Source organism: Triturus cristatus, chromosome 5_2 (assembly GCF_964204655.1).
Source record: "Triturus cristatus chromosome 5_2, aTriCri1.1, whole genome shotgun sequence".
NCBI lineage: Eukaryota > Metazoa > Chordata > Amphibia > Caudata > Salamandridae > Triturus > Triturus cristatus.
In genome coordinates, this window is record NC_140588.1 from 31,426,693 (window position 1) to 31,440,693 (window position 14,001).

The 14,001-nt window shown below is 42.2% G+C and overlaps 1 protein-coding gene across 1 annotated transcript in view; it reads right to left on the bottom strand.

Moving 5' to 3' along the window:
- GABBR2 (gamma-aminobutyric acid type B receptor subunit 2) overlaps positions 1–14,001 on the bottom strand; it is a 2,527,100-nt gene that overhangs the window by 1,536,256 nt on the left and 976,843 nt on the right. Inside the window, exon 3 of the mRNA XM_085606789.1 lies at positions 1,167–1,337. Within this exon, the coding sequence (XP_085462915.1) occupies positions 1,167–1,337 (171 nt within the window). The remainder of the gene's footprint in view (positions 1–1,166; positions 1,338–14,001) is intronic.

Sequence of the window (14,001 nt, forward strand, 5' to 3'; positions counted from 1 at the left end):
ATATATATATATATATATATATATACACACACACAAAAATATTAAGTCCCAGATAACGTGCTGCTCGAGCACCACAGGGACACGGACTCCAAAGATCCATGCTTTAATCCATTTTTATGTATTATGACATGGCGGTAGGATGCGTTTTGGCCACCCCGAATGGCCTTGCTCACATAATAATAATATATATATATACACATACATACAAATATACATATATATTTTTATTTAAACTTACCTTACTCAGACTAATAATGAGTGGTAATGGCATGTAAGGTAAAAGCATATGTGTGCAAAAAAAAAAAAATATTTGGGGTACAAAATGTGTTGTATAGGCATGCGATGTTTTTACCTGCGTTGTTCGTCACACAACCCTATATATTTATGAGGTGGCCCTTCAGACAGCTCAGTTACTACCAAAGAGCAGTAAATGCAGACATATAGAAACCTGCATTACATTTTTGGTCTATCAGTGTACAGTGTTCTCGCCCTCAGGTCCGATGGCATAATGGCTTCACAATCTGCTCAATTAATGCATAAAGCGTACAACTCCAAGTCCCTTGTGCCATCCTACCGGTGGTGTAATTCAGGTCTGAAACCGTAATTTAAGTAAGTGCCTGCTTCTACTCTTTCCTGCTCCACTCATCCAAAAAAGGAGACCAGTTCAGGAGTGGGGAGTCCCTGAAAAGGATTTGGGAGGGATAGAGAAACATTTGATAAAGTGGATCAACCAGAGAAAAAAAATCAGGCCATCCAAGCAGCAAATAGTCAAGAATAAAGTGCAAAGTGCTTGACAAAGTTCTAAATAGATGAAGTAAATACTGCTCCATCAGTGGTACATAATGGAAAGCTGGAACTACCAATCACAGTTTGTACTTCACGTGTATGTCTCTCTCCTGATCTGCTCTTCCAAAGTAGCAGAACAGGAAGTCCACGGATCTGACATCCAAGAGAGCGAAAACGCCGGTGAAAGAGAGCAGCATGGGTCAACTTTAATCCTCTTAAATAGTCAATAGTTAGTCAAGGAATCACTTCAGTCATGGAGAAGGAAGTGCACAATGCTCACCGCGAAGCAGTGCTCCCAAGAAGCAAAATGAATCAGCGCATTTTTATAAACATTACATTCATATAGATATTACAGAAGACAGACTCCAACGCATTATTACCTCCGAGAATCTCTGTATATCCTGCGTTAGCGTCCCCACCCTCTTCCATCTGAAATGTTTGAGGAATTTGACAATGGCGGGGTTCACGGCATTATCAGATGGGACAGTTCGGAAGAAGTAAGGGTATTTCTTCTTGTCTGCTAGGACCGGCGTCGTTGCTGCAAATGAAAGCTGTAAATAAAGATGAGAAAAAAGATCTGAGAATTGTGAGGAAAAAAAATAATCTAAGAGTTTATCCAAGCAGAAGCCGTATATATCAGACAAGGAAGGCAATCTAGATATGTCACAAAGGCTGTAACTTCAGATGTCTTTGGATAATTGTTCTTGTTCCCAAAGGAAGCATTGCATTAACATATTGAAAGGAGGAAAGCTACAACTCTACAGCCGTCACGGCATGCAAACTAGCAGCACGCGTCCTGCGAATCCTGGTGCAGTGAATATCAGATGGTTAAAATCTGCTGTGCTCAAGAAGGCATTGTAACTCTCCGGTTAGTAAGGAAACGAGTGCGTTGAAGAATTTCAATAGTTATCCAGGATGCCTCTAATGAGCCATGACATGGAAGCACATGGTAAGCAGATGCTTTGACTCATTCTTTGGAACGTGCTTGAGAGTAATAAAAAAAGTAAAAAGTACTCTTAAAATAGAAAAAGACAGTATTTCCTTAAAATATACAAGCCAGAGCATACACATCCATGCAACAAAAAAAAGCAGTTTAGGTACACCTTTCGTTTTGTAATTGACTCCCCGATCATTCACAAGGCCCCAGGACCCCATCCCCTGGGGCCAGTAACTTCATAATGGGGAGGGAATCGCGTGGATTCTATCCCTGAGCTTTAAAGAGATCCTGGGGACCTCATCACTGTGGCTGATATTTTTAAATCAGCTTTTCTAGTTAGGTGAAAGTGTCAGTTAAAACGTAAGGTTATAAAGAATAAACCCAGTGGCGGCCGACACTGATTTAGAGTGGTAGGGCGGGTGGATGGGGCAGGGGAGCACGCAGGGGGAGCATGTGGTTAATAATTTTTAAAAAGTAAAAACTTACCTGGTGCTGCCTCCCGCCTTGTGCTCTCTGCTTCCACTTCCTGGTCCCAGCAGTGCCTAGCCAGCACCACCGGCTCTTAAGCATGAGAGTAGAGTGGGGATTGACCTGTGTGGCTTGGATCAATGCTCGCTCAGGCACAGGGAGTCATCTGTGCTGTATTCTCCAACCTGGCTGTGCAATACAGCCGGGTTGGAGAAAGCTAAGCATGAATGTCAGTTTGGCCAGCCTTAGATACCGGTCAAACTGACAAGCGCACTTAAAAGTGGACATCTGCCACTCCTCCCCCCACCTCCAATGGCCTGACCCTGCCCCTTCTTGCACACGCTCGCTCAGCCACCAGCTGAAAAAACGATATTAATACATTGTTTTATTTTACAGCTGCTGGTCATGCGCCAGTGGATTGACGCTCCTTCTCCATTGAGGAGGAGCCGCCCTTGAACAAAACCACTGAAATTCACTAGTTAATATTATCTCAAGTAACTATATCTCGTGTGCCCTAAATTAACTATACACCCTCGCCATTCACTGCTAATTACCTCACATATAACATCACTCATGACATGCTCTATGACATCATTGACAGCATCACTGCAGCATCTGAAATGACATCATGACAACAATGTGCATGGTGGGGGTGCAAGTTATAGTTACATTACAGCACGAGTTATAGCTACTTGCGATAACTATAACTAGTGAATTTCAGTGGATTTGTTAATTTCAAACTGTTTATTTCAACTGACATTTTCACTTAACTATGATTTTTTCAGTGAGTTTCTAAGGCTATTTGAAATGTAAAGTAACATATTATTAAAATTCCTAACTATAACATAACTCTAACCTTTTCCCCCCCCCGAGAAAGAATACATACATATATATATATATATATACATATTATCTACTGGCGGTCGCCAGTAGATAGTTATAGTTAGGACCGTGTTTCCATAGGAAATCCGCAACATTCTATTTGGAATAACTTTGGCGCTGGTTGACGAATCCTCGCAAAATTTTCAAAATAGGTGGGGCGCTCCGCTCCGCTCCTACCCTGAAAGTCTCGGGGTGATTCGTCAAGCGGGGGCTGAGAAAAAAGGGGGGTCCCAAAACACGTTTTCCCCATGCATTTTTCCATAGTGACCTTTAGTCCAAGGTACAGCCCGAACGGCTGAACAGAATTACTTGAAATTTGGCAGAGAGGTAGTCCTCAGGTCAGGGAAGTGCCTTTTGCAGGTCTGGTGTCAATCTGCTCAGTAGTTCCTGAGAAAATCAAAAGTAAAATCATATATATATGTGGGCGGAGCCTAACCACACATTTCATCCTGAGATCTGATTGGCTGTCAGCACTTCATCCAAGAAGTGTTGGCAGCCATCTTGGGACCAATATACATGATAGCACCTCATTAAAAAGCATTGCAGTTAATAGAAGGTTTTAAGACTTTAGTTACATTATAAATCATTTGTTGACGTTACCATACTCATTTTAGGAATTGTGGTATGTTCTAAGGTGATTTCACCATGTGAAAAAGCCTTCTGCTGGGATATCATGATTGAGAGAAAAATATTTTCTCATGCTTTTCCCACAGAGGTTTGGAAGGTGATCTCTAAGCTAAACTGAGAGCATATTTTCTGTAAATTCACATTATCTTTCTCAGTCATGTGAGAATGAAGTCTGACATTCTCAGTAAAACATGTACATCCAACAAGGGCAGAGACTGTCAGTTGATTCCTTTGTGTTCTACTGCAGCTTCCCAGAGTGTTCCAAAGAACAACTAGAGCGCTAACAGTCCTACTTATGATAAACGTATGGCACACCTGAAGCCATCTTGCTTGGATTAAAGTGGTAACTCTTAAAACATTTAATTTAAAAAGGAACAAAATGAGGGGGTTAATTTTTCCATAAAAAGTATGATTAGTGCTGCAGAAAGAAAAATGAGGGCACATTTTGAGTGACTTCTCAAATCCTCTTCTATTTCATTAAACAATTCTGACATGCAGACTGAAACATGCACTTTCAATACCAGCAGCAGTTTTCCCTGGTGAGCAGTAGCTTTACTACAGTGATCTAATGAGCAAAAAGAGTGCTAACATTCTGAATTTATGGCAAATGTGTGACACATCTGAATGCCTTCTTGATGGAATCAAAGTAAAAAACTGAAAGTATTTCCTACTGAGGAGACTGCAGTAAATGAGGAAATTAGGAAACTTCATAACAAATAAGTCTCCCAAGATGACCACCAGAGACAAAAGAGCCCAAATGTAGCCCAAATATCACCCAGATGTAGCCCAAGTATAGCCCAAGTATAGCCCAATGACAGAATGTCCCAGAGTGTTCTTAAAAACAACTAGAGCGCTTACGGTCTTCATTATGACAAAAGTATGGCACACCTGAAGCCATCTTGATTGGAATAAACTGGTAACACTTAAAACATTTAATTTAAAAAGGAACACAATGAGGGGGTTCATTTTGCCATAGAAATTGTGATTAATGCTGAAGAAAGAAAATGAGGGCACATTTTGAGTGACTTCTCAAATCCTCTTCTATTTCATTAAAAAATTCTGACATGCAGACTGAAAAATGCACTTATAATACCAGGAGCAGACTTCCATGGTGAACAGTAGTTTTACTACAGTGATCTAATGAGCAACTAGAGTGCTAATATTCAGAATTTATGGCAAATGTGTGACATATCTGAATACCTTCATGATGGAATCAAAGTAAAAAACTGAAAGCATTTCCTACTGAGGAGACTGCAGTACATGAGGAAATTAGGAAACTTCATAACAAATAAATCTCCCAAAATGGCCACCGGAGACAAAAGAGCCCAAATGTAGCCCAAAATCACCCAGATGTAGCCCAAATATAGCCCAATGACAGAAGTGTAAGTGTGCAAAACACTTATTATTTTGTGTTTTTGCAGTGTTATATAGTGCAGACTTCTCAGGTATTGGAGTGCTTTACATGAGCATTGGTTACATCACACAAGAACAAATTCATTTTGGTTGTAGACATGGGGAGACTAAGTGATTTGACCAGAATCACAGAATGTCAAGCTGAAGCAGAAACTCCAACCTGGTCCCCAGTTGCAAAGTCTGCAGTTCTGGAAGTAACACCACATCCTCTCCCCTAAGTGCAACATTTAATCAAGTGGTCAACTGGATAAAAAAACATAAAGATAACAAATAATTTAAAAGTGCTTTGTCGCTATTTGAAAACTCAGAAAATATGTCCTTATTTTAGTCTTTTAGAGCACTAACCATAATTTTGATGCCAATAAGACCCTCTCATATATGTAATTTCTAAAGGAAATGCTCTAGGTATTACAGTTTTGATTACATCAAGATGACGTCAGGCGTTCCACACTTTTGTAATAAATATAGAATGTTAGCAATCTAGTTGTTCATTAGGATACTGTTGAGAGGCAGAGGCCAGGGGCACGGACTCTGAAAATTGAAGGCAGGTAGGAGGGTGCAAAGGCAACAATTTAACCACACTGAGCAGGCAGGAAGGGCCGTGGCAGCACAACAGACTATGGAGGGCAGTGGAAAGGTGGGCAGGGGCAACAAACCAACAATACAGGACTTGCAAGAGAGGCTGTGGCAATGTAATAGACCATTGTGGGCAGAAGGAAGAGGCAATGGTAGTACAACCATACATGCCAACAGACCCGATTCAGCCAGGAAACGTCCAATGTTTTTAAGCTCAAATGGGCTTTATTTCATCTGTCTCCTATCTCCTCTATTTCAATGTAACTCAAAGGGGAAAATCAATACCCCAGTTTTTTTTCAAAATCTCCCTCTTACCAAGTTCAAAATGTTCGCAAGTATGGTACATTGGATCATGGAAGGAAATGGGGTAGGGACATGGACTTGGATAACAGAGGACAGGAGGGACATGGAGAGGTGCACCAAACTGAACCTACAGGGCAGGCATCAGGGTTTGCAGCAGCACAATACACCACACAGGGCATGCGGGACGGGAGTGCAGCACAACAATCCATAGAAAGCAAGAGGGAGGGGACAGGACCATGCACATGGACAACAGAGAACAGAGGGGCAAGAGGCAATGGTAGCTAGCTGACCATAATGGACAGACAGGAGAGAAAGCTGTAGCATAACAGACCATAAAGGGTAGGAGGGATGGATCAGGGGCATTACAATGGAACAGACAAGCCAGGAGGGAGGGGGTAGGGGTCTGCACATGTAAACAGAGGGCTGGGGGCAAGGGGGCAGGGCAGGAGCAGCAAGATAGCCATGGAGGTCAGGCAGGATGGGCACTAGAAGCAAGACACACCATGAAGAGCAACAGTGAGACTGTGATGGCATACACACAGACCACACAGGGAAGGTGGGAGGGGCCATGGCAGCACAGAAGACCATGCATGGCAAGTGGGAGGGTTAGTGGCAGCACAATGGCTATGATGGGCAAGAAGAAGGGTGCAAGGGCATGCACAAAGGACGATGGAGGATAGAAGGGAGGGTCAGGACCTGTGCACAGACAAGAAAGTTCAGGGGAAGGGGCCTCACAACAGACCGCACGGGGCAGGCAGGAGGAGCAGTTGCAGCACAACAGACCAGGGATGGCAGAAGGGTGTGGCAGTACAATGGACCATGTGGACAGGAGGAAGAGGATAGGGGCATGGCATGTGGACAGGCAGGGTGGAGGTGGCAGGGACAGGTTACAGTCATCTGACAATGCTAGGCAGGTGGGAGGGGAGTGGCAGCTCAACAGAACACTCAGAGTAGATAGGAGTGGCAGGTCCATGGAACATGGTGGGCAAAAAGGATGGAGCAGGGGCATGCACAAAGACATCGGAGGGCAGGGGGAAGGAGAATAGGGGCAGCAAGCTAAGCACAGAGTTTAAGCAGGAGGTCAATGATGGGACATAGAATTGGGCAATGGAGGGCAGGAGGAGTGGACTGGTACATCATACTAAATTGAGGGCAGTGGCACCACATCAGACCATGCATGGCAGCAGGGAGGAGGCTAGTCCACGGATTCACACAACAGAGGATAGGGAGGAGGGGGATGGGGCAGCAAGCTAACTGTTCAGAGAAGGCTGGTATTAGGAACTTTATTGTTTTTAAAACGTGTGTCTGTGCGAACTACTTAAAATATGAACAAGTATGCAGCATAATCTCACTTTTTTTCAGGAAGAAGAGGACGTTTGTGACTGTGACTCCGGGCTCACTTGGCAGAAACACCCCCTGACCCTCCACCCCCTATCGCAAAATGTAATGCCCGTGAAAAGGGTAGGTGAACACAGTGTTATATAGAACATAGTCCTGAGAGCACGATTGAAAATGAAAACTAGATATTGTGTATGGTATAAACTATGCACCAAAAAGTGTGATATAAGATGAACCGGGCATGAAATATAATATGCAATACATTGTGCGCAATGACAGACTCATTGGAGAGCGCGAGATAGCACAGGCACTAGCGCGTGCTATGCGATATGCGCCTTGGAGTGTAATATGCACAGGGCAGTGTTGTGTAACCTAACTAGTCTCTAAAGTTGTAATATAAAATATGTGCTGGGGAGTGTAACGTTGCATATGCACTGTGACAAAGATATGGATCTCAGATTGTAATATGTATGGCATAGCACTGTGCGTTATAACATAGGCATCGAGGAAGGCACGTTAGATGGGGCAATATAACCCGTGCGAAGACAAGTGTGGCATGACATATTCACGGGGTGGTGTTACAGTGCACATGGGCTAGAGAGTGTCATAGCATATGCACTAGCTAGTGGAATACAACACAGAGGTGTGTGGCACTCAGCAGGCAATGGTGGGTGTAACACAGCATTGGGCTCTGCCAGGAGCGCGCTGTGACTCTCAAGTGATATTCGTCCCCTTTCCAGAGAGTAAAATAAAAAGTATTACACATCCGGCAGTGGATGTGTGTTTTATTAATCGTGAGGGGGGTTTCTTGCATAGTTTTGGTCGAATTTTTGTCGAATCCCCTTTGAATGGCTTGGTGTGCATGTGTATTAAATGTGCCCGTCAATAGCTACCCATGTTTGTATAAATAAACGACATGGGTATCTACCGGTATTAGGCACGGTAGGGCATCAGACATGTCAGAGCTTCACTAGTGGTGTAAATACATTCCACGTGGATTCATTGTATGCATAGTCACCTTTTAATGAATATCACGCAAATCGTCATGGTGATAGGTACGTACGGTTTGTCCAGCATGTCCTAGGTGTGTCTATAAATATATATTTTTTAAAAATAATAAAAAACAGTGGCCGGCCCTGGGGATTGGGGTCAAAAAAATATAATTAGGAGAAAGGCCCTGGGGGATGGGGTCATCAGGGCCAATAAATTAGAATAAGAAGGGGAACTACACAGCCCCCCATCTTAAAAAATTAAAATAAATAAAAGACTGGCATCGTGCCGGAGGCGACGCCCCCTCCTTGCAGCACTCTGCAAACGCGCCCACTGGCGAGTTGTAAGTTGGGGAATTAATTCCTCTTCAATACTGAGGGTCCCTGAGGGCCAACTACCCCAACAGGCATCTCCGGTATGCACCAGGGAGCTGCGCTGCAGACAGGTGTTCTGAGGCCAAGCCCCTTTTTACACTTCTCTGCAACGCAGCTCTGTGGCGCTTACTGGAGGTACCTAGTGGTCTAGTTTGACCCTAGGGACCCTTAGGATTCAAGGGGACTTAATTTCTCAACTTAGAACAGCCACAGGGCGCGTTTACACAGTGGTGAAGGGAGGGGACGGGGCCTGAGGTGACGTGTGCAAACACGCACTATGGCACGTTTTAAATTGGGGATATAATTTCCATTCAATACTGAGGGCCCCTGGGGGCTAACAAGCCCACCAAGTGCTTCCAGTAAGCGCCACTGAGCTGCATTGCAGAGAGGTGGTCCAGGCCGTGCCACTTTTTACACCTCTCTGCAACGCAACTCTGTGGCACTTACTGGAGGTACCTAGTGAGCTAGTTGGACCCTAGGGACCCTCAGGATTCAAATGAACTTAATCTCCCAACTAAAAACGGACACAGGGCGTGTTTACACAGTGGTGAAGGGAGGGGACGGGGCCTGAGTTAACGTGTGCAAAAACGGCCTGTGGCCTGTTTTAAGACGTAGATTTAATCCCCCTGCCCCATTATATACTAGGGGCTTACAGAGGAGGTCATGCTAATCACAGGGGGACCCCAACGCATAATGTTCCCTAGTGTATGTAGGTGTTTTCACTGTATTCTAAGTGTCTTTTAACATAGCACTGGCTCTAGGACTGGTTAGTCAGACTCAGTTACCACCAGTATCCGTCTAAAAAAGTTGAGGGTACAGGATGATTTTGCAACAAGGCTTCTTTCTGCTCTTCCTTTTGTTTTTTCTGCACGTTATCCTTCTTCCTGCACTTTTCTTCGTCTTTGAGGACTTCTGTTGCTTCTTTCTGCACTTCTTTTTTTTTCTTTCTGTGCATTTTTTCTTCTTTCTTCACATGTCCTATCTCTGTAGGCATAGTTAGAAATTAGCATTTAAAAAACCTTTGAAATTCACAGAAAAAACTTTAGGTTTCAGGCACGTTATAGTTAGGAATTAGCATTTAAAAAACCTCAGAAATTCACTGACAAAACCATAGGTTTCAGGGGTGTTATAGTTAGCTGGACTTTTCACTTGTACAAAACCATTGAAATTCCCCCGTTATAGTTAGTTCAGCTAACTATAACTCGCGCGCCCGCAATGCACTGCTGATGACATCACATATTACATCACTCATGACATGGTCAGTGACATCACTCATGACATCACTGATGACATCTCAAATGACATCACTGATGACATCACTGATGACATCATCCTTGTGATAGAGTGGCAGACCTCCTCTCACCCTAATATAACCTTTGATACACACATTCAAAAATAGAGACTACAACTTTCAAAACAATGGACATACCAATACCAGTTACAACAACCTCTTCAGTAATTCTAAGATCCACATACACATCCACTCATTCACCAACAGTCCTATACAGTCACTCATACATGTACTCACTTATCAAATGTACTCATACACCTATACATCCTGTTACACAATGCCACTCATCCATAGAGTTACTCACACACATAGTCACTCATGCTAATAAAGAATCAAACATACATTTACTTGCATATACAGTTATACACACACCACCATACTTACTGCTACGGAAACTTACACATACTTAGTCTTTTAAACAATCACTTATAGAAATACATACTTATTCATAAAGGAACTCTTTCAATCTCTCACTCTCACATATACTCACTTATATACACCAATAGTCACATATACTAGTTTAAAACATATGTAGTTACTCATAAAGACACTATTGAGACAGTCATTCACTCACTAACACACCCATACACACACTCATCCACCCATACAGTCCTGCACACATGCTGTCTTCAACACATACAAACAGTGAGTCACTCATTCATGCAACTATGCACTACGTAATACCCCCCACCGAACCATGCAGACACTCAGACTGATACTCAAAAAACCAACTAATAACCTATATAGACACCCATGTAGCTACTCACCAACCCATGCAGCCACTTATACACAAAGTGAAAGACTGATACAGATATTTACATATTTAAACATTACTCACTAAGCCATGTATTCACTATGATACACTTAATCAGTCAGTTACACAATCAATTTTTCAAAAACAAATCATCCATTTAGACACTTATATACCCATTTATTCTTCCATCGACCTTGAGATATACATATATAAAACATATTTAATTTTCAGAAAAACACACATTCACTGGATGATGTCATCAGTGATGTCATCAGTGATGTCATTTGAGATGTCATCAGTGATGTCATGAGTGATGTCACTGACCATGTCATGAGTGATGTAATATGTGACGTCATCAGCAGTGCATTGCGGGCGCGCGAGTTATAGTTAGCTGAACTAACTATAACGGGGGAATTTCAATGGTTTTGTACAAGTGAAAAGTCCAGTTACTATAACACCCCTGAAACCTATGGTTTTTTCAGTGAATATATATATATATACACACACACACACATATATATATATATATATATATACATATATATATATATATATATATATTCAATGAAAAAACCATAGGTTTCACACATATTATAGTTAGCTGGAAATTTTACTGATAAAAAACCAATGAAATTCCCCCGTTATAGTTACTGTAGGCAACTATAACTCACGCGACCGCAATCCTCTGCTGATGCTAATACTGTATTTAGACACTTATTTGCCCATGTCTTCTTCCATTAAATTTTAGCTATACATATATTACAAATATTTTTTTTTCATAAAGACACATATGTCATCAGCAGAGGATTGCGGTCGCGTGAGTTATAGTTGCCTACAGTAACTATAACGGGGGAATTTCATTGGTTTTTTATCAGTAAAATTTCCAGCTAACTATAACATGTGTGAAACCTATGTTTTTTTCATTGAATTAGCAAGATTTTTTAAATGCTAATTCCTAACTATAACGTGTGTGAAACCTATGGTTTTTTCAGTGAATTTGTACGGTTTTTTAAATGCTAAGTTACTTTACGCCATTCGTGGCGTGCACGCCCACTTAACGCAGTTCGTTCCGTGCGCGCACGGTGCGCGAAGCGCACCGTGCGCCCACTTTACGCAGTTAGTGCCGTACACGCAAGGTGGGCACGCAGTGCGCTACGCGCACCGCGTGCCCACGTTACGCACCGTGCGCACATGGAGGACATATTATGCGCTTCCTTGTGATAGGTAATCTGTTAAATTTAATTTGTAAGTGATGACAATAATATGCCATGCACAGAGAGTGTTTTTTTTTTTATTAAAATTTTTAGCGTAAGCGCACCGTACGTGTACGGTAAGCGTAATCGGCGAAATTTTCAAAAAATAAAAATTTACCGTTTTTGGCCTTGGGGGATCTTTGAGGACTCAACTAACATGGCTATGTGCATGGGCGCTGTCTAAACAGCCCCTTTATATGTTTTTTGCCTTTGTTTACAGCCCCCCCCCTCAGAGTGCGAGAGAGAAAATGGCGGCCGCCGCTTCCTGGTTTCGACCGATTCGAATGTTTACTTAGATGTAACAGCCAATCAGAATCGCGCTCGCGCACGCCACCGTACGCGTACGGTAAGCTTACGGTAAGCGTACCGTAAGCTGGCTCAGATATATATATTGATTTAAAGGCTATTTTCTCAGAATCTACTGAACAGATTTACACCAAACCTACAAAAGGCACTTCCTTGACCTGAGGACTACCTCTCTGCCAAATTTCTAGTAATTCTGTTCAGCCGTTCGGGCTGTAGCCCTGTCTAAAGGTCCTATGGAAAAATGCATGGGAAAAACGCGTTTTGGGACCCCCCTTTTATCTCAGCCCCCGCTTGACGAATCCCCCCGAGACTTTCAGGGTAGGAGCGGAGCGTAGCGCCCCACCTATTTTGAGAAATTCGCGAGGATTCGTCGACCGGCGCCAAAGTTATTCCAAATAGAATGTTGCGGATTTCCTATGGAAACAGGGTCCTAACTATAACTACCTACTGGCGACCGCCAGTAGGTAATATATATATATATATATATATATATATATATATATATATATATATATATATATATATAGAGAGAGAGAGAGAGAGAGAGAGAGAGAGAGAGAGAGAGAGAGAGACAGAAAGAGACAGAGAGAGAGAAATGTAACAGGGGGTGTCCAGTGATTATGGTTAAATCAGTTTCTATTGAAATGCTTTTTTTGTTTTCCTTATTCCTTTGGTATTGTTCAGAGAATCTGCACTAAACCTTTCCAAAACAATTCAGCCAATTTGGTGTTGGCATGGCAAGTTAAGTGTAGATTTGTGAGGGAAGGGACAAAATAACAGAGGCTCAAAAAGTGGCATTTTTCATTTGAAAGCCAAGAGGAATTATTTGTCTCAGCACCGGAAAAACACACACACAATGCACTGCTTATAGGCTCACAATAATTAAATCAATACATAAAAATGCTTAAAACCACACTGTTAATAAATAACAAATACTCAAACCAATAAATAACACTATATCATAGCCATAGCATTGAATCAGTTAATAGTAATGTAATATTTAATCAGACCTGCAAGCACATTTATGAAACTGGGAATTTGATCTGTTACATCGAGTATGATGTCATGAACATTGCACTTGTTGTTCAATTTATGATTTGCATGGCAATTTTGTAACACCATCAGCTGATAGTTCATCTGCCACTAAAATCATCCTCATTTATATTACTCTATATATAGCGACACGCTAACACACAAATTGCTTGCATTTAGCGCCTGCTGCCATGTCTTTCCCTCTGTGCTGGGTCACAGTATATACATGATCATAACTCTCAATGTCATTTTAACAGTATCTTACTACACACAAATGCCCATTTGGCATAATACAACTGCATTATTTTAAGAATTTAGATAAGCCACTAGGTATGGATTCCAGTCTGCATCTAATTGCTTTTTCAAAATACAGGTTCCTTGCCGAGTAGTGCTTAATTTGAGCCGGGGCTTTCCGTGCTCAGCACCTGCACTTAATTGGTTTCCGGTGCTCCGCACAGGCACCTAATTGTCAACACCATACTTAAAACAGTCCACCACATGGTGGCGCTGCTCATCTAATTTAGAGATGAGCTGAACAACCGTAGTTTAGGAACACAATATACATTAAAATGGCTAATACTTGCCTCCCCAGCCATTCCTTTAGCTTTGGGGACCTGGAATAATCTGAACTGTCGCATATTACATGTGAGAGAGAGGCTTAGTAGTTGTTT